Source organism: Excalfactoria chinensis, chromosome 2 (assembly GCF_039878825.1).
Source record: "Excalfactoria chinensis isolate bCotChi1 chromosome 2, bCotChi1.hap2, whole genome shotgun sequence".
NCBI lineage: Eukaryota > Metazoa > Chordata > Aves > Galliformes > Phasianidae > Excalfactoria > Excalfactoria chinensis.
The window spans coordinates 118,800,969-118,822,915 of NC_092826.1; the positions used below are offsets into that span (position 1 = coordinate 118,800,969).

Genomic DNA, 21,947 nt, shown 5'->3' on the forward strand with positions numbered 1-21,947 from the left:
AGCGATCACTGATAAAAAGCAGAGTTGAAATTACGAATATGTGTGATATGTTAAAAAACAGCAGCAAAAAAGAAACAGTGACAATCATTGAATTTATAGAATAACCTGAAGAACAGCAATATATTTGAGGAAATCATGATCCGCTGTGAATATTCCGCAAATAGAGAAAGAGGGATTGTGAATGATTCATTCGGGCTGAGTCATACTGGATTTTATTAGAGAAATCCTTGGGTAGGCCTACTGTGTGAACACCAGATCTTGGCTAAGGTTTACTAGACTGATGTGCTAACCCACAGCAGCCAGATAGCCTTCATTGGGAACAAAACAAAACAAACACACAAAGAAACCAAAGCCAAGGGGAAAAAAAAAAAATCAAACCCTTAATGTAAGGAAGAGAATACTGCTTCATGTCTTTCCTTGAGGCCTCATCAAAGGAGAGGAATCAGTAATGAGTTTTAAGAACTATTTAAGTAAAACATGCTCAGGAAAAAGCTTGTATCAGTTGCAGTTGTTTAATTTGAATGTTGAAGTCTTTGCCACTAGGCCATTTGTTTCTACTATAAGATGTACTTACATGAAGACATACTTGATGCAAGTTTTGTGGTAAATTAACGTACAGCAGGCTCCGCGTGCTACTGTATGCGTAATATAATGTAGAAAAAGCCATCTGGAAGAAAACTACTATGTTGTGGGGCAGACAGAAGGCATCCTGAGGAAAACAGCTCAGTGATGATGATTATGGGCATAGGTCTCGACGGTCTTGGGTCAGTCTTTGCTTCACCATGGTCTTAGTCACTGAGCTAATTGGTGCACTCAGGCTTTTCCAGATTGACTTTTTGCAGATCCAGTCATTTGCAGAACTTTCCAGATGTGCTCAGATTTTTCTAGAGCCAAGAAGAGATACCTTGCCTTCAAGCTACATGTTTCAGTGCCTACAGTTTAAGCATTGAGCTGCCAGTGCAAAACTCAGAACAGTGTAAGAGACATCACAGAAAGAATAATGAATGTCAGACTAAGATTCAAACCAGCTAGTGCTCTGCCTTATAATCAGCAGTCAGTAGTCAGTAACAAAATGCTGATCCTATGGCATATGCTTAGTTCAGTCCTTTATCAAGACTAAAAACCCTAAGGGTGCCAGGCTGACAGTCTCTGTGGCATTATTTTTAATAAGCTCAGCAAAATTTCATGTCTATTTCAGGACGGTTGCCCTGTTACATAATAACCTAATAGCTGAAACACCAAGTAGTGAATCTGCTTTCACACTCTTCTAAATGTGAACAAACTTTTCACCTCGTGGTCGGCTTCCAGATACAAGGTTGTGAATTATTTTGGAAACAAGTTACAGCTCTCCTGCAGAACTTGTCTGCATACGTATGAAAAAACTTAGGGTACCCTGTACCAGAAGAAGGAATAAGAAGGAGCATGACTATAGGTAGTTTCTTGTTGAAGAGAAGAGCCCTGGCGTGTGTGATTGTGTGACTGTTAGAACTAAATATAGAAAAAGCCATTCGATCAGAAGATGCAACCTCCTAACTTATCCAGGAAACGCGTATATCTTTTGTGATGAAAACTGACTCATATTATCACCCTCGTCACATCGTCTCATACAAAAGAATCATGCTCCTCCAAGGTTTCACTCGTCTTGGATTCTCTTCTATACAATGACAGCCTCACTGAAAAGAATGAAAAATGTTCCTCCTCTGTTCCCCAGAGCAGTTTATGGCTTTGTGGTTAAAACATACTGAAAGGAATATGAAACATGGATCTGAACCTAACCTCAGTCAGTGGAGGACTTTGAAAACAAGTTGCTTACCTAGCCAAGCATAATGCTGTAATCTACCACAGATGTATCACATACCATAGTAAAACTGAACAGTCTCCACCTCTTACAGGAAGATAAGAGGTTTGGGCCTGTACACGTGCTTTAGTTGTGGACAGATACTGGCTGGGCTGACAACTTCAGGTTGATTATTGCACTCAGGTTTTCATATAAGCTAGACAATGACCTCCCAGCCAAGGGCCAAGACTCTGCTTAAGGCTTGCTTGGGACTTTAGGCACTTGAGGCTCTCAAAGTCTGGAAAATTAAGTGCTAGAAGAGCTTACATACTATCACGTGTGGGGACCAGCTGAAAGAGGCTTTCCAGAGTCACTGGTTTTTATTTACATCTGAATATTCCCACCAGTCTACCTGAAACACACGCAGGTTTGTTGGTTGTGTTTTTCTTTGATAAGGCTCAAGACCGTGTGGTAGCACAGTGTGAGAACTGTAGGAATTTTCTTAGCTGTCTCAATTTGGAAAAAAAAATAATCACATTGAAGCTTGTTTTCACAAAAATAAAGCTTAATAGGACAGCCTTTCAGCCTCGCATCTAAATATCCTGGCTTCTGTGTATTTGCAGAACGTTGTATTTGTATTCTAAGACAATTGTTATGCTATTTTCTCTCTGTAATTTTTCTCTCTGTAGTGGTATTATTAAAATAATCTGAGATTGGTTTTGTTGTTTATAAATGGACTGCTATTATCTATTCATTTGTGACAAGGTGACAGTATTTATTTATCCAGTTGTTAGCACATAGACAATACATAATCTGTTTGGGTTTTTGTGTGTGTGTGTGTGTTTGTGTGTGTTTGAAAAGGTGTGGTGGGAGGAAGGCTCTGTGCCTGCTTTGTCCTAACTGCTGTTTTCTAGGTCAGGCAGAACTAGCACACAAGAAAAGGTGAAGCGTTCCTGCGTACAGGGGAGCACCTGCAGCAAGCACAAGGATGCAGGATGGGCAGAAAAGGGAGATAATCCAGCAAACGGGGTGGTTTCAGTGCAAGCAGAAACTGGAAGAGTGGGGAAACTAAGGATGTAGATACACTGCCAGGCCTCACCAGTGATAGAAGAAACTTCTGAGGCACACAAAGGAGACTGTGTACAACCAAAGAAACCAAAAAGTCAGTAATTTACCACAAGCAAACACAAAATAAAGGATCCATCCTCCAAAGATATGTAGTGAGCGAGAGCAGATGAGTTTATGAATCCCTCTCATGAGGGATCTCTACCACCTCGCCCTAGGACAATTATAGACAAGAAACAGTTAATTGCTTTGGTTTACATTGTAATCAACCTGGTTTTGAGATTTAGTATCACTTTCAGCCTTCTTAGCATCCTTACAAAGCTCACTTTAGGGAAGGTGCTGGAAGATCCACCTCAAAGCTATGACGAACGTAACCCTATTGCAAAGCAAAACCTTGCCTGACAGCTACTTCCAAGCAAACTTTAGCTACCCACAAGTGACTAGCTCCTTGTCCACGTTGCCAGCCCCTGGCCAGCCTGAAGTTCCCCCAGAAGCCAGAGGCCACGAAGCCACCAGCACAGGCATCGGCAAGGCCAATGATTGCCATGGGCCTGTGTGCCAAATGGTGTGCTGCCAAACACACCCAGACAGGCTGGCTGCAGACAGTCTGCAAACTGTCTGTGAGGCCGAGCGGGCCGTGCCTGCGGTTGTTCTGGACACAGCCACTGGTTCCAGCAGGGTGCTTGCGTGTCACATTCAGTCAGTCAGGCACCAGAAGCGTATCAAAATGGTCTCAATTCTGTTCATCTCTGATGAAAGTCTTGAAATACAACAGAGTTAAGTAGCCTGCAAACAGCAGTCTGACTCATGGGCAAGAAAGCAGCTGGGGGCATGAGAGGGCTTCGCCCAGAGGGGTGATGTTAACATGGTTGTCACAGCGCTGCGAGGCTGGAGAGCATCTTGCAGCTGCTCGGTCCTGGCATCCTTCCTCGCTGCACGGCCGAAACTTCCCGTGATTAACAGCACAAGTCGTCAGCTGGGCCGCTCTCCAGCGTCTGTACGGGCTCTACAGTCCCTCGGTACTGCCCCTTGGCAGCCGTGAGGCGATGGAGGCGCTCTGTGGGCATCAACCGCAGATTAAAGTGAACAGGGGCGAGAGGCCGCGGGCACCCCCAAGCTCCCGAGGCCTCGCCCGCCGCATCCCTCCCGCGGCCGCCGGGCCCGAGGCAGCGCCGTGCCGGCCGATCACGCGGGCCTCGCCGGGCCGCGCCGGGCCGGGCGGTGCAGCCAATGGGCTGGCGGCGCCGCGCGCCCCGTCCGCGCCTGGAGAGCGGTGACGGCCGGCGCTGGCGGGCTGGTGCGCAGGCGGAGAAGCTGCCTGCCGCGGTCGGAAGGGAAGGGAGGGGAGGGAAGGGGGTGGCTGCGCCGGGCACAGCATGGCTGCCAAGGTAAGTCCCCGCCGGCGGGCGGGCGGGCAGCGGGCCCTCTGCGTGTGGCGTGCGGCCGGTGGCGGCGGTCTCGGCGGGGAAGGGGCTGCGGCGGGAGGCGGGCGGCCGCCGGCCGTGACCTCGGGCCCGTCCTTGGCGAAACTTAAGGGCGGGCGGCGCCTCCTCCGCGCGGCCGCGGACCGCCGGCCCCGGGGAAGGGGCGCCGCAGGGCAGCGGGGACGCTCCGCGTGTCGTCGGGACGGCCGCCCGGCCTGCGTTCGGCGGGGTGCCGGCCTACCGCCTGCGGGTAGAGAGGCTGCGCGGCGGGGACTTCCCTACCTGCGGGGCGCGGGCCTGCTCTCTGCTTGGAACGCACCATGTGCCCGACACGGCGCGGCCCGCTTCGGGCGGCCCTCCCCGACCCCGCCGAGCTCTGCCGTGCCTGTTTGCGGGCAGCCGCGTGCGGGGTTGCAGCGGTGGAGGAGCCTCGGCGGGAGGTGGCGGCATGGCGGGGCCCCGGTGCGGAGGCCGGCGGTCGGGGCTGTGCGGCGCCAGGTGCGCCCGGCCCGGCGCGCGGTGCCGGCCGTGTCTGCCTTCTGCTGCGGGCCGGCCCTGCGGCCTTCTCTTCCCTTTCCGTGTAGCTGTGGAGGAGTCCTGCTGTTTTCACTTTCGCTTATAATTGCAGACCGGCTTCACTTCCCTATGCGCTCTTCCAGCAGACGGGTGCTGCTCTGCTAGGCTTTTGGGCTGTTTCAGTATAATAAATTGATGTAAATAGTTTTATCAGATACACATTTCTACCTCATCTCCCCCACCATTGGCTGTGTACCAAAAGACAGCCGTATTAAAAGTGGGTATTCCATTCCTAATGACAGACAAATTTCTGTGGAAAAAAAAAATAGTGAAACTTCCAGTAACAAAGCCAAGCAAACACGTTTATGTGCTCAGATGCTCTGGCTGGAGTTCCATGCTCATCTGTGCAAGTAAGGCTGTGATGGGGCTGCTCCTGTCAGCATCTAGCTCACTGGGAACTGAAGTGCCTGCAGTTGTAATGGATTGAGCAGTATGTGATTCCTCTTTATTTGCTGAAATATATTAAAGTCATCCCTCAATATTAGGATTAATGAACCTTCGCTGTCTCCCCTTTTATTAAATTGCCCGCTGGCCCATACTGACAGCATGTTAGATATTTCTTATGGAACTCAGGCTTGAGTCTTCAATTCACTGCGATTACGAACCATAAGAAGCAGTGTGCAGTCCATTTGGATCCATGCTACTCAAATATACTTTGAACATATTGTATGAGTAGCCAGCATTTTTGTCTAATTGGATATATGGATGTGCTCCATGCTGTGTGTATGCACAGTGGCCTTCTTTTAGCTTTGTTTATTACTTCAGTCTTTACTACAACATATGTGAAGGACACAACAGTTGAGGAGAAACTGGGCTGAATACAGCATGTTTCAGAGTACACCAAGCTTGGCAAAGAGATACCTAATAAAAAGAATACATCTTTGTTACGAATGTCATAAGCATCCTTGGTGCACTGCAAGACAGAGGTGCAGCACTTTGTACTATTGCAGGGTTTCCTGCCCTCAGGTAACTTCAGAGGAAAGCTGTGTACAGGCTTGAATGACTTACGTCAAAAAAAAAAAAGCAACAAAACCAAACAGCAGCAGCACTGGGAGCAGCTCGGCTGGATTAATAATTAAGTTACCTTGTGAGACTTGAAGGGTTTTTATCTTTTTGAGGTGAAATAGTTGCCGTTAAACTCAGATGACTTTCTGCTTTTATTGTAGTCAGCAACAGCACGTAAGTAGCGTTTTGCGCTCTAACGGAAACATCTGAACTCAAGTTCTGCAAGCACACACATGAATAACTTTGCCACATAAAGAGCTTCTGGGCCTGAAGTTATTCACATGTGCTTGCAGGCATGGGCCTTGATTTGTGTTCTAACTTCCTCACTGATGCATCTCAGTAATGTTTGCCTTTTTCACCTCAGCCAAACAATGGACTGGTGAGTTGAATGATTTTTCTCAAATTCCTTCAGTACCTTTTCCTTGCCAGTACCCTGCATGACCGCTTCCTTTAATTTTTGTAATTAGACCATTTCAGGCATATGAGTCTTTGGAATTGAATGTCATTGTTCTTCACTTGCAAGATTTCCAATGCTGACATGTTAAGCAGACTCCAGGAATTCGGTCTATCAGAAGGAAAGCCCCAATGGGATGCTGTTAAGGTGGCATGGTTAAGCACTCAGGGATCAAGAAATGGGCAGAGTTGTTATGCGTGAAAACTTTCATGTTGCTAACAAGGCCATAGAGTTTTCATGCTGTTTGTTACTCAGTGTCATGCTACTTATACAGCCCTTATATGGTGTATAAAGTTTTATGTGTGACACACAAATGTGTGTTTGGAGTCTTCCAAAGTGTTTCCTAACAGCGTTTTGAGAGAACTGAGTAGCAAATTATGTTTGCACGAGTGTCCAGTAAAATTACAGATGAGATGTTTCAGTGGAATTTTAACCTACTGATAACTAAATTGTCTTGGTGAGTGCTGGCTTCATTCTCTGAGTTGCAGAAGACACAAGCTTTATGGAAAGACTATGGTAATGCACATATAGTGCTGTAATGGGCTTGTACACAGCACCTTATGCTTTATTTCTTCATTTTTGAGTGTTTAACAATGCGAGCACCATGCTTTGTCTGCCCTTTAGTCACATACCTTTAAAGAGACGTGTTACACAATCTAGCTAATGCCACCTGCGATTCACCCAGAGTTATGTTTTACAGCTAAATTGGCTGTGGCTGCTGAGTGAATGTAAGCTGTCCTTGCTCCATGAACCATTACACAGTTGTGGCTATAGTGATTGTATCATGCATGTTCAAAGTGTGACTTTATATTTTACCAAGCGGAATGACCTTAAAAAGATACCAAGTTATTTTCAGTGGGAATTTCTAAGGTGCTTCTCAATGAAACCTGTTCACATACCTGATTTCGCCTTTGCCACTTTGCTACTTCATCAGCTCAGCTCAAGGCCAGAAACTGATATTTGTAATAGCAGAAAGTACGTGTGATCTTTCTACTTTATGCTTCATAGCCACTAAGCTACCTACAAAGGAGTTAAAATTGTATTAAAGCAAATTCCCTTTCAATGGTTTCAGTAGGCATGTGTGAAAACTGTGGGCTTTGCATGGAAGTGTTGTACACCATTGAACTTCATCTCTGCTATGGATAGCATGTGAATAAATTTTGACAGTTGTTTTAAGCTGCATAGCACTAATACAGGATAAAATCTTTAAATACCGTGATCCGTCTTTTTCTGCTGTGATTGTTTTGCATGTGTGAACTTGGTACCTCTATTACCCAGAATGCATAAAACTCTTGTTTAAAAGTGATTGTCTTATCAACATAGTATAATATAAATGTTATATGCTAAGAAAAGTAGTTGTAAAACAACTGTTCAAGTAAAGCCATGAACCCATGAACCTTACTTCAGTATCTGGTGAGACTATTCGCATGCTTAAAACTAAGTGCATGCATCAATCTTGTGAAGCCTGACTGTCAAAGTGGATCAATGAGTAAGTAGGTAAGGTTGCTGCCCTTACCTACCTGACAATATTTGGGATGTTTCTAGTGCCTGGGAAATCAACTTTGTTGCACAATTTGGATATGCTTAACAACTTTTTATTCTCTCTTTGCTTATGTGTATTTTTTTAACTGCCTTGGAAACTGTAACAGTGGAATTATATGTTGTTTCTGGTCATATTTACTGTTAAAGAAGGCCCTTAGTGCCCATCAGGGACTCCCTGCATGCCTTGGTGTTAGCGTGGTCCAGCGTTTCACAGTGAAGGCCCCAGTCCCACAGGATGCATTGCATTGACTGAATTTACTGGAGTTCTGGCCCTGCCTCTGTTGGGTCTTTTTGTGTGCACAAGTAGCCCAGTGCCATGTGAATTGATGGGGTCTGGATTTGCAGTGATTGAAATATGAACACCGTGATAATAAGATTCAAGGAGAATGTGATTCCAGACAATGCCAGAACCATTAGATTCTGATGCAGCCATGCCACAAGTGTTATTTTGCTATCACGGATACCCAGTGTGCTCCTTTTCTGCATCATCCACCTGCATTGTACGTCCTTCATTCAGCTTCTTCTCCCATGCTCCTTTCCCCCTTGCTAGCAATAGATTGGGATGTGTCTGGATACAGACTGAATTAGCTCTTCTTGCTTTAGTTAATGCTGTTCTTCCCTTCCTCCTTCAAAATGGTAGAGCAGAATTGCGCTGCATTAAATGGGCCCTCAAAAATGAACACGTGGATTGAGATGGGCTTCTGTGTCCCCAAAAGAACTGTAGTCCCTTACGGATGAGCTCCAGACACTCAGCAATGTGAGCAGCACTGTTGGAAACAAGTGGCTTATGAATAAAGAGAGAACCTCTATTTCCCAGAATCATTGCTCATTTTGTGCTGTAATGGTGTCATGACACTTAACTGCATCATGGTCACATTTATTGGATATGGTAGTGTGTAAGATCCAAGGGGTAGTTACCCTTGCTGGTCTTTATGGGTCCAGCAGTGCTTGCTGTTGTGTAGCTGGGCATAAGCCTGTAAATTCTGAAATGCTTTGTGTATCATAAGACTTTTTTTCACCTCTTCCTCAGAGAAAAATGTGTATTATTTTGCTGCCTATGACCTATTACTATGTCTTATCTTCTTAAGATGCCAGAGTTTATCTGATCAAGAATTTATGTGAGTCTTGGTAACTAGGAGGAAGCAAGTGATTTTCTCTCCTTCTCCCTCCTACCCACCATTGTCATATTCTTTGTTTCATTTTGTTTCTTTTCCTGCACATTTACCTTTATAGAAACCACTTAATCCAACAAGGTGTGCATCCAATTCCAAGGCCCTCTGCTAAGAATTATCTCAGAAAGTGACCTACTGGAAAACTCCAAGCTCCCTCCTGCAGTGAGCACTGGGGGAGCAGCTACACTGTAAAGGAGCTTTATTACACTGTTCCTTTTTGGTCGTAGTTGTGCCTGTGTGTTTATAGGTGCTACCGTACTTGCCTCCTTTCCTTGACAAGAGCAAGGTGGGGGCTCTTCTGTGGATTTATGTCTTTAATATGTTAGATGAGACTATGTGTTGACATTACCAGCGTTCTTAGCATGTTTGTGAAACCTTTTCCTTTATAGTTTCTCTTTAGGATCAAGTGCAGAGTAACCTGACTTCCAGGATAGCCCTGGGAAAGTGTTACTGGACTGAGAGTTATGCATACATCCTCGCATGCATCTCTTCCATTGTGATACTGCTGAAAAGTGTTTTTAAGTTATCTGAATCTTATCATGTCAGGAAATGAATTCCACTTTCTATGCAGCTTTATATCCCAGGAAGTTAGAGATGCTCTTGAAAGTGTGCTTCAAATGATAAGGCATTCTTCCTGATGCTGTAATGTAGACAAGCTTACAGCCCTGAATGATAACAATCTGTCTTCTGACCAGCTTGTTTAGGCCAATGTCTATTTTATTTATCTATGTTGTCCAAGGATTGTGACAAGGAGGTATGTGATACTGTATTTCCTGGAAGATGGCATGAATGCATTGCTTAATTTTAGCTTCATTTTTGCTTTTGATCTCTTGAATTGCTTCTGCTTTGGCTATAGAATGGCTTGACAGTACTGAACAGATCCTGCATACTTGTATGTCACCAGACCTGGATTTCTATAGACTTCTGGGCACTTCTGTAATAATGCTGTTTTGCTCGAGCTACAGCGCAGTCTATGGAAACATAGCAGCTGATGTTTGATGGTACTAGATAACTATAGGCTGTAAAATGTAAGATTGCATATTTTCTGGTGCATTCCCTTTCTGGAAATATCTGTATCTCAGTCATTTGTAGGGAGATAAAGAGATCCTTATAAAAAGACCCTATCTTCGATTGCTTTGGAATAAAGCAATTTCAACGGAAGCTTTGTTAAAACACTTAAAGGAACACTGCAAATGCATTTTCATAACATTTTAAAATAATTTCCTGCTATTTACAATACCTTAGAAACATGCAATTGCAATTATATTCTTTACCAAAAAATGTTACTTGGCTTGCACAAAACTCAATGTGTTAAAGGATGAAATTGCTCATAAGGAGTGGGTTGTTGGTATTTTTCTTTTTCTTTAAAAGAGGTGGGGAAAAAAAGCAAGAAAAGAAACATTTGAGAGAGTGGAGAAGTGCACACATGTACACCAAGCTACATGCATTTAGAGAAGAAACAGAGCTTGTCACAAGCCTGGCAACAACAAACTCTTCTTACTGGATACCTGTGAGGTGCTTAACCACATGCTGGATTCACATGCCACTGATGCCTTGCAGTCTGAGGCAGCCTGTAAGAGCTGTTTCTTTTTCTGACCAGTGAGTGCACTCTTGGGGTCTCTGTCCTGGAGTTCTGCCTTGCTTGTTGGTGTAGACCTTGATCACATGCAAACTAGAGCCTGGAATGTAGGTGCACGACACCTTCTGACTTTCTGCAGATCAACACCCCATGCCTAACTCTTGGGAGTAGAATTAAGAAACCTATCTGAGTTGTCCAGGAATGGCTATCTGCAGTAGCTGTGCTGGCATGCTGAGCAGCAGGCAAAGTGAGCCTGTGGGGAATCAAAAGATAAGGGTATCCCTGGCAGATCTTCTTGCATCAGGCCTTGCAGCTCTCTGTCAGGCAGGAGTACTGTGTAGTTAGTAATACAAGAAACCCATTCAGCTGCTGACAGTTGGGGTTCTCAGGTGGGAGGAGGAGATTTGCATTCTCTGTTGCCATGTTTATGCATTTTGCATGGCTGACAGCTCCCATTACGCTTTGGGGGGGGGGATGCAGTGCTCACTAAGTGTATTTGTGCATGGCTCCTGGCAGGATTGGTAAAATGATGTTTAAAATGGCTGTACTGCTTGGTCACACCTGCAGTGCTGCTTGGATGTGCATGGTGCTGGGACTTCAGGAATCCTGAGAATCCTAAACCGCATGTGTTGGTTTTGCTCATTGAGGGACAGATTTTGCATCATGCTGTGCCTGGGATAGCGGAGCATGCTCATGGGTCTGACACTGGGAGGCTGAACAAAGTGCATTTTGCAGTTATACAAACAAGCATTTTATTCATAGAGAGGGCACTGAGATTCGCAAGTGTCTGACCAGACAGCCAAACCTTTCAAAAATAATTCTGAAATATCTTAATTATCATCACTATTCCTGTAGTTTCAAGAGGTTGTCCACTCTGCTTGGAGCCCCTCGCTGGGCTGGCCCTGGCCTCAGGCCTGACTCCTGGCTCATGCTGCCTTACCCTGGGCCGCAACTGAGCCCCTCTGCAGCTGCTGTGCTGCTGTGAAGGTGCTCTTTGGCTTGGGGAGACACTGTGTGCTTCCTGACCCTCCCTATCACTGTGCTTTGAAAGCCAGCAGTAACCCTGAATCATTGATTCGACTTGGGTATTACTGAGCGTGCAGCAGCAGTGCCAGGGTAATGCAGTGGTGCCATGGTGAATTGGAATGGGTAACTGACTTGGCAGAAAGTAGGTAACTTTGTTTGTTGGTTTGTTTCTTTGGGTTTGAGTGATTTTTTTTGTTTGATTTTTTTAAAACCACTGTTTATCTTCCATAGTGGCATAGTATAATGTAGCTCTGAGCGTAGAAATGAGAAGGAATTGTTGGTTTCTTTTTTCTACTTTTTTTATTTAACACAAATGACGTCTGTCCTGTTCTCTGTGGATCAGGCAATTCAGTTGTTGTCAGCCCTTCATGCTTTGCTCATGATGGGATGGATAACTGTGCAGATGACAGGGCTTTTTCCCTTAACGTGGTACAAGAATATAGCCTTGGGGATGTCACAGTAAGTTTGGCAGAGGCAAACTTCTGAGGCTGTTATGGAACTGATCAGTTCTAGCTTAGTGTAGAGGCAAACAGCACACGGAAGACAACTGCAATCATAGCCAGTTAGGTGTGAGGCAACTGGTGAATTCCTAGTTTTCTGAAGCTTTTTTATTACTTCAGAAACGTAGGAGAGACAGTGGGGTTTATCCCACTAATGAAGATGGTTGAACCTTCCACGTGATGCAGTAGTCTCTGTATTTTACTTGTTTTTGAAATACTGTTACGCATTTGAGTTGGTAGGCATTGTGGCCATATGTATATAGGTGAAACTTCGTGCTTTTGAGTTTTAGGTTACTGTTGCCTTTGTGACTGTGACCTTTGTAAGCTCTTGTCTCCCTACCATTCCGTGTCAGTGTAACTAATGTTCATCCCTTCGGCCGGAGGCCCAATCTCAAAGGCCGGAGTTGAAGTGTGTATCTGCCTGGGAGCTTTGATGGGACCCACAGCTCTTTTTGTGATGTTTAGGACTCTGAATTGCTGGGTTGGCAATTAAAACCTTTTCTGCTCTTACCAGCTGATATTTGTAGGCGTGATTACTACCAGTTTCTTACATCCTCTTTAGGTATTGTTATTTTGCTGCTGGTTTTAGATTTAGGTCTGAGTTTGTTGTATCAAATGCAGTCAGAGTTTGTTGTAATAAGTAGTGCCGCTGCAAGTTATGATTGCTTTAGTCACTCAAAAATCTGGTTCCTTTCATAAGTGACATATTTTCTTTGTTCTCCACAACTCTTGTCTGTGGGATGAGTTATCCTCACAGCAGCCTTATGCCTAACGGTCTGTGCTCCTCATTAAACAGTTGAGTTGAATTTAGATGTAGGTTTCAGGAGGGATCTGGGGCTTGCCATCACTTTGCCCTCCTTAAAATGAAGCTCTAACGTACACTTAAATGTTAGCTATGGAAGCTGGGAAGGCGATATGGCTTTGATTCTTACCCGTGGTCTCATACAGGCAGCGTCCAAGTAGCCTCTTGTTTTCAGAAGATGCTACAGACTTCTGTATGAGCCTGTCTTACCTGCTGGGACTGCCTAGACGTTTGATATTCTTTCTGTTAACACAGTTAATAGGACAGATAATGACTTTTAAGACTGCTACTTCTTGCTCCACTATCTTTGTGGTAGGTTTGTAGCCTTTCCAACCATTTCAGTAGTCTTCAAATTAACTCCTCTTTGGTTAAAAATAGGTAGAAACAATTAAATACTTTTAAAGCCTCTATTTGCAGATATGGGGACCTACTAGAAGAGCAACACATGTGCTTTCTACAACCGTAAGTTTTATATCTTTGATGATTAGGGCAATTGAAGAATTATGAAGAGCAACTTGAATTCCAAAGCTAGAACATGAAAAAGGTGCTGAGTAGCTGGGTGACCATGGTTATTTGGCAACATTATAAATAGACAGTTGCCTTTTTAAATCATTATTATCTTTTATTCTCCTGCTTTGAATACTTCTGTATTAGGTGTGAATAGTGATCCAATGTGTTTGAATTCCATCTATTTTTCCAAATGCAAATTATTCCTCCCCACGTTTCTGACGCTATAACTGTGTTCCTTCATAACTGAAGTTCTGGACTTTAGATTTGGTGTATGAAGTGCTGCTGACCCCTCATTTTCCAGCATTGTGCACAATTTTATACTTTTCTTGTACTTCAGTTTGTGCTGCTAAATATTACCTGATCCTTATTTACTGAAGATTTGAAAATGTTCTTTCCTGGAGCCGAGTTTCATTTCCATCTGAGAAGATAAGTTTAAACTTACCACAAAATAGAAGGTTCAAAGAAGGTTCCTTGGCAGTTGGAGTCTTTTTTTAGTGCTGGTTTTACAAGGAGGCATGGAGGGAACAACATCTAGCACACTTTGTTCTTCTGTTTTCCTTTCTGACATTGTGTGCTGGGAAAAATAATGTCTAGAGATTTGAGAATACGGAGTCATAGAAGGGCACACGTTTTTCTACCTTTTTCTTGATAGTGTTTGCATACTGCCTGAAAGAGCACTTAGTCAACAGCGGAGGATGCTTTCACAAGGACAATCCTGTGCCAAGTGCCAATCATCCAGTCGGTAGGAGGAAGAAATTGTAATTGTCTCTGTATTTAAGTAGCTGGGTTTTATCCCAACTTCTCTGAACTCTCTCAGCCAATAGAACTGTTGGCTGTTTGTTGTTTTATTTTAATTAATTTTTTTTTTATTTAATTCTGGGAAGTTAGCAAATATGTGCATTTAATCTAAGTAAAGCTGTAAAGTAGAATCCTTGTAAGGAATAAATTAGAGCAAATTATTCAGTGCTGGAGCAGCTTGAGCTGCATCTGACTGCATCTTTCATCGAAGACTGATAGCTTTGCAGTTAATCAAAATGCAGGTAACATCTCTAAAACATAAAAAGCCGTCAGCAGGATCATGACACACAAATTCTACATCTGTGCAAGCAAATCTGATTTGGAGATCAGTATTCAAATGTGTATGTGCTGCTGTGCATTTGACCACAAACCTCCAAACCAGAGAATGTGTATAAATATGTATCGTATGTGTATATGTGTAGTGCAGCCCTAACAGTCCTCTTGGGCCTCCTGCAGTGAGAAACAACATCTGTTTTAACGTTTCTACCCATCTCTGCCTACTTGTGATGTTGCTTTGCTTTTTCTTCCTGCAGCCCTTTTATGCCAGGTAGCTGTGACAGCTTTTCAACTGAGCTCTGGGTTGGCATGTGCTGTTACAGAAAGAGGATGGGGTGTTGTCTTCTGTCGGTAGAGCAGGAGGTTCCCTATTGAAGGAGTTAATTGAAAGGCTTGTTCTGCAGTAGGAGTCGGGCGTTGTTATCTGTCCTTTGCTACGTGACTTTCCTGTCTCATCCATCCATCCCATGACCTCACACGTAGGTCTAATTTTAGGATAGAAGAAAAGAAGTCTGAAAATTAATATTACTGAGCAAACAGCACTGTCGTTATCATCTTCTTTCTGTTCTTCACAGATATGGCCTGTTTCTACTTTTTCTTCCATCCTTGGCTACTAAAACCTCTTGGTCACGTATTTTATTATTGTAGGGCTTTATCGTGTTTGACAGCTGCTGTTTGATGGAACATCACTGATTTAACAGATCTTTGGCAGAGGAAACCTTTAAGTAAGGCACCGAGTATGAAAAGCCATTAGAAAAAAAGTGGTATGTAGAAATACTCTGTCTGTCTGATTCCTGCTCTCAGCCCATTGTGCAGCCTGAATCTGACTTGAGAAATCTTCACATGTTTAGGGGAAGAAATTTTTGAATAATTTCACATTTCCATTAAAATAGTTTTTGTCACTGACATCAAGTCAGCCTTCCTCCTCCCTGTCACTTCACCTGTCTAATGCTGCTTGCCATTGTGTGTCAGTCTGACTGGAAACTGCTTCGTAAAGACCAGGAATTAGTTCCGTGTTGATGCTGTTCAAAAGGAAGAAAAACATGGCAACAACAAACTTTCTGCAGTTGCTTTTACTTCGTTCACGTGCCCAAATCTGTTACTTGAGCTGCGTCTTTTCTTTCAAGGTTGACAGGTGTGAAGCGGTGGCTGTGATCTTTTCTGCCCTGTGACGCTGCACTGCAAAACTTTTGGACTTCTCTGTTCTGTTCACAGTGAAAAAAAAAATGAGTGTCTGTAACCTCTTGTGGTTGGCATGTGGTGATTTGTTATGCGCAGCCTATTGATTCAGTATCTGTTGTGAGAGTAAGGCATACACAGTCCTACTTGTAAGCATTTGGCCCAAATACTATTCTGTAAATATTCACCCCAAATCTTATATAATTAACGTAGCACCTAACAGTTCCTTATCTTATTTGCCATCAATGAAGATGGTAAACAAGCTTTTTTTCTTGTGGATTTGCTGGGGGAAAGAAGGGAAAGGGGACTTTCAGAAATGATGAGAGTAGCTTAAGCAAGGGATGCATGAAAAGACTTTCAGATATGTTATTTCTGTATATAGTATCACAGTATCACAGTATCGTGCGAGTTGGAAGGGACCTTAGAAATCATCGAGTCCAACTCCTGGGATTCGAGCCTTCTGTGTAGCAGAGCGGCACTTCTACCACTTGCGCCACAGGGGGGATTCGAACCCGAGCCTCCGGTGTTCTGTTGTGGGTTTGAAAGCATGAGAGTACTTTGTGTTGTGTGTGACCCAGAGTTTGATTAAATACATTTATATTCTGGCAAACAAAGGAATCTATAATAAAAACTGCTCTAAGGTCTCTTAGTGTTTCTGTTCACTGTTTGAAGGTTGGCGCAGTTTGTGAAGGCCTTGAGGAGTAACCATGGGTTGGTCATCCCGTGTTTCCATGAGGCAAACGTTGTTTTTGCATTCCTATGGGCTGGATCAACTAGTCAGAAAGGAAGATGCTTTTGGAGTTTCACTGTTTTCAATAGTCACAGACAGAAGGGAGCTACGTTGTGAGCTGATATCAGTAGCATGCTGTGACGTGGCAGGTGTATGGCTCTCAATTCCCTTTGTGATGTCCTGAGTCTATAAGAGAAACTAAACATCTCCTGGATATACTGAAACAGTAGTGCTGAAACTTGTCTAGTATTTTAAATCCTCCTCCATGTTTGTCTCATCCTGTGTTATTAGACTTTAGTTTAACCGCAGTGTTCCTGAAGAAAAAGGAAATCTTTCTTGACAGATTGAATTGATTTTATTCTGTTTTTCTCTCTCCAAGAGATGCCTCCATGAAAGTAATCTTACCATTTTTCATTTCTCTTCTAATTCTTCTACATCAGAATGCTCAGGTTGACATCATCGTCGTTTCTGTAGCAACCAAATGATCTCATACGAGCACCGTGATGACTATGCAGCACCAGTAAATGTGATGTTTTAATGAAACAGCTGTTACTTTATGCAAATGCCTGTAATAACAGACTCGCTAAGGAGAAGCCAAATCATTCAAGCTAGAATCAGAATTGATTCCAATTAAAATGTATTAAAATGCTGGAAATGTTTCCCCAGGTTCTGAAGGAGATGAGAGGTTTTTAATTATTGTTGTCAGGTATCTCACAACTTTTTCAATTTTGTGAAGTTATTGTGAACTCTTTAATAATTTTGGCTGAGTTCAGATCAGCCCGTAACTGTCTTATGTAACTGAGTTCAGTCTTCATTGGGTTGTTTGATATTTCCATGTGAACCTGTGGATTGGTTCCAAGTACAGTTTTTGGAAGCCTGAGCTGGTGGTGACACAGTGCTTGCAGGAAGAGAACGTATCTGCGTGCTCATCTTCGGCATAGATATCGTGAGATTGCAGGTGAAATCTGGAGGAGAAAAGAGAGAGAGCTTTTGTGATTTAAAGTCCAGACTCCCCATGTACAGAGGCTCGATTGTGTTTACCCATGAAAGGCGAGGGCAGCTGCTGTCATCCTTCCAGCTGTCATGGAGCGTGGGTGTGCTCTGCTGTGCTGGATGCTGTGCAGATCAGAAAGGGCAAAATAAAAGACCCCATGTTTGTTTTTTTTTTTTCTGTCCCCTTTTAAAAAAAAAAAAATCAAAACAAAACAATTCGTATTTAAAATAATTCCTATTTCAGTAGCACAGGGTTATTATTTGCACAAGTATCTGCTGAAATGCTGCTGCTATTTTTATTAGCACAGAGGAAGGGTTGCTGGCTGCAGGACTAAAGATTTTCTTTGACTCCCGTCATTTCTAGCCTTCAGTAAGTTCGCTTCGTGCGTATGATGCTGTTTCCATTATGCAGTTGTCTTTTGTTCTTTTAGAGATTGTACAGTTGGATCCATGCGTACATAGGGATTCATGCCCACTCCCACACCCTTCCCAGTTCTATGAGCTACTGAGGTGTAGCATTTTGAATAGACTTGAATAGATGGATTTGATTATAAATAGGATCTTGGAAAGTGAACTTCTGCGTTCAAAGAAGAAAACACAACAGTGAAACAAAATACATTTACCTGTCAGTTATTCCTACCTAACTCCTGTCACACAATTATTAGTCAAGACATGCAATGTATAGGAACTTTTCTCCAGCTCAGTTCTTTCAGTTGCTTATTCACGAGTGTGGTGTCACAAATAAAGGCAGTTTCTCTAGCAACACCCTGAGTCAGACCTTTCCATAAGTTTATAGACGCATCCATAGAACGTTTTCTTATTTCATTGTAGTTATGCAATTACTGGTTATCTACAGCAGGCCATTTTTGTGTTGAAACCCCTCTATGATGCTGCTGCTCAGTGCAGGTTTGTTTTCTTCAAAGGGCAGGAGGTTCTCACTTGTTGCTGTAAAGCTGTTCTGCCTACTCACAGCACATCCTCCACTGTACTGACAGTCCTGGAGAAACCTTTTGTAACACTGTTCAGGCTAATGTTTCGTATCTCTTTTCTGCTGCTTGCAGGAACCAGTTTTGGTTTTGATGTCACACTGGAAAATTTTGCTATCCTTTTGTTCTTTGGGTTAAGTAACTCCCTGCTAGACATAAGCCTGAACTTTAGCTCTAGAAAGTGAATTGCTAGCACTGAGATGTCTGGTTTTGCAAGTTGAAAGTGAGGAAGATCATGCCATGAACTTATGGTCAGTGCACTGGTTGTGCAATGGCACTACTGTAAGTCAACAAGCCCTGGGAAAAGGTAATATCTATGAATTGCACTGAGGGAGCTACCGAAGTCATGATAGCAGGATGGTATTTGTGGTGTTTAGGTATATCTTCAATTCTGAATGGTGTAAGACAGCAAAAGAGAAAGGAGAGTAATAGTGTTAGTTTTCGTCATAGCATCTGTCTGTTGTGAGCAAGAGGGGTATTTTAGAAAAATGCCCACCAGTGGATGAAAATGCCATTTGATTATTCTCATCTTGAAATAAGAGGTTGTTTTTGTTAAAGAATCCCTAATATTTCTTATGCATAATTATTGCATTTATGCAAATTTGTCTCTAGTTTCTTAACATTCATTGGGGTATATTAATAGCAAATAGTGACCATAATGAAGTAGTTTGTTTATGTTGTATGTTATCTTTGGATAACAATACTGAAGATCATCAGAGTAAAAAATTGTGTTGTAGAATAGCTATAAGACCATTAGAAATGCTGTTTTGAGGAGCAAGATGAACTGATGTAGTCAGAGGAGCGTAGCACTTTGTGGTAGGTGGCGAAAGTGATGGAAGGGCTGAGCTGCTTCTTTTAGTAACCTGGACACGGAAGACAGATTTATTTATTTTCCCACAAAGAGCTGATTTTCAGGTTCAGGTTTTCACTGTAGTGTAATGCTTTGCATTGAATTGTAAGGATTACATTTGCATCTTAGTCCTAGTCCAGAGGCTGATTGTCAACTAACAGATCTTCTGATATGTGCTTAAAGTTTGAAATGGGTAGCACTGGTTGCAGTGTGATGCTTTTTCCCCTTGCTAAACAGTATTGCTGGGCAATGACAGTGCCTAGCTATTTTTACTTGACTGTTGGGCTAGCAGTATAGTCCTTCTGCTTTTCAAGCCTTTAAGTAGGAAAACTGTAGGACTACACTGTCTAAATGACTTTTTATGTAGAAAGATTTTCCTATTTTTGGAAATACACCAATTTTCTTTAAGGTAGTTACTACTTCCACCTCTTTGCTGTACCTATTTAGAAGCATTTGACAAACTGATAAATCATGTATTTGCAAGGTGACAGGCATTTTCCTGTGTAATTCATAACTGTGTTGGTCCTCTGATCAGTCTGTATGCAAGAATACTGTGGTTTATTGGGAAAGTCCTTGTGTGAGAATCAGGTTATGAACAAGGCAGCTGCATTTGCCTTGGGGCTTTGAAAGTAGGATCAAAGATATCAGGTAATTGCCCAATAAAGTAGATCTCTTTGCTTTGATGAGCTTGGGGGAAGTGAAGCTTCCACCTATCATGGTGCAGAAGCTGGAGTGGGAATTGTCCAGAGATTTGTAATTGTGACAGGCTGAAGATGAATGAGAATAGGTTTTCTTGAGGTTTGCTGTCTCCATTGGCTAGCAGGTTTTTTCTGCTTCTCTGTGAAGGGAGGTAGGTTCATCACAATTCTAGTTTCAGCAGTGTTTATTCTGTATCTCTACATGTTGAATCAGCCTGTAGAATCCAAGAAGATTTTTGATGGTCAAGCTCTTAGCTGTTACTAGACAGAGTAATGGTAACTACTGCATGGATTGGCTGGCTTACACTTCTGCAGAATGTGATTGTAAGCCCAGTACGTGTAATTCTGAGGATGGAGAAAAATTTTTAGAAAATATATATACATATATTTGTCTTAAGGCTGCCCACGCTTTGACTCATTGGATTGAATGTAACAGAAGTATCTGCGTAGTAGTTATCAGCTGCCTTTAGGTAGATATTCCAAATGGCGTCTAATTGTATTTTCACAGTCAAGTCCTTTTGCTTGGATTCTGTGCAGAAGGAATGACAGTGTTTTTACTGAGGTGAGAATGTGCAGGAACATGTTGGGCTAATGGGAAATGATGACTGAGGCAGCTGAAATAGGGAATGGTGCCCTGACAGATGGTACAGAAGCTGATGCAGCTTGTGATGCTGTGTGGGGAGGGAGAGTGACCAAGGAGGATAGAAAAAAATTTGTATTTGTGTTAATGTAAATAATGTTAGTGTAAATATGGAAAAAAGAGTACACAAGCACGTTCACTGTATCAAAATTCAAAGCTGGGTGTTGTTGTATCATAGTACACAGTATTAATGGAGGTCTGATGTCTATTCAGACTTGGTCAGTCAGTGCATCTTACCTGGTTTCCAACATCCTAGTCACTCATTTAAACAAGAATTTAAGGTCAAACCCTGGCTTGATCTCCTTTGGAGTTGTGCGTTTTGAGTGCATCTGTAGACTTTCAACCAGAGGAAGCATTACAATCATCTGATCTGACCTCTTACATAAACTGGACCATGTGCGTTTGAGTCTTACAGGTGGATTCAATAACTCATGATGAAACTAAGGAACATCTCCAGAGGACATGAGGTTTCAATCTTTAATTGAGAGCTTTCAGTGGTGCCACATACATTGCTATCTGTAGTCACATTTAAGAAGGGAAGTACTTTAAAAAATACTCCTCATTTTTACATGATATTAGTAAAGTTTGTGACTACTTGTTAGGCCTTTTGTCAGGCATAAATGTGCTTATAGATAGCGTGCTCTATAATTAAATGAACTGAGCTCCCCATTCTGTTCTTGAAGAAGTCGTCTTACCAACTTGGAGTTAGGAATTTTTAAAATAAGGAGGTAGAATGAAGCATCTTTACCTCTCAACTTTTGCCTTGGCACTTGAGCCGCTTTGAGGTTAAACTGGGAAAGAAAGCTGTATCTCAGATTTCAAGATCTTTGGTTGGGACTTGCTGTTGTTTTAATAAACTTTCTATAATCAAGTTAATTTAATGTCAGGGTGCAAGGGAATCTGAGGTTATGAACAGCTCCATTATGGAAATCAACTGGTGTGCTACTGGCCCTCATGTAAAGAGCTTTCTGTTCTCTGTGCACCTTCTGTCTCCCTTTGCTGAACAGTGTTGCAAATGGGAGGACCTAGGCGTATTTAACTCAGTCCTTACATTGTCTATGGTGTACGGTGCTGATTGGTTCTTCGTAACTTCTGAGTCTCTACCTTAGAAATGAAGATCCCTGCTGATGTTTTCTGTACTTGCATCGCTGGGAGCAATTTTCAGCATGATGTTGAAAGCAATATTTTGACCTCTTCCAGGAGAGGAATCTGCTCATGGTGTTTGTCATCAGGATCGGTTCTTGTGTCTGAGTGCAGCTTGAGCTTTGCCCACAGCTGAGCATGAGTGGAAGGCTGAATTAAATGTTAGTCTTCACACTGGCTTAACTGCCTTTGTACAGCCTTTCTGAGCTGTGACATAATGCA

General features: G+C 42.8%; 1 protein-coding gene across 4 annotated transcripts in view; it reads left to right on the forward strand.

The window, feature by feature from the left end:
• The window catches only part of SLC25A13 (solute carrier family 25 member 13), a 140,917-nt gene that overhangs the window by 46,888 nt on the left and 72,082 nt on the right, over positions 1-21,947 (forward strand). Inside the window, exons 1-3 of one of the 4 annotated variants that reach the window (XM_072327666.1) lie at positions 4,175-4,230; positions 6,212-6,226; positions 9,755-9,769. The exons of 1 other annotated variant lie outside the window; for it this stretch is intronic. In XM_072327666.1, the coding sequence (XP_072183767.1) occupies positions 4,219-4,230; positions 6,212-6,226; positions 9,755-9,769 (42 nt within the window). In that variant the 5' untranslated portion in view covers positions 4,175-4,218. Of the gene's footprint in view, positions 1-4,135; positions 4,231-6,211; positions 6,227-9,754; positions 9,770-21,947 lie in introns of those variants that run through there. 2 more of the 4 variants (XM_072327667.1, XM_072327668.1) reach the window with 2 other exon arrangements.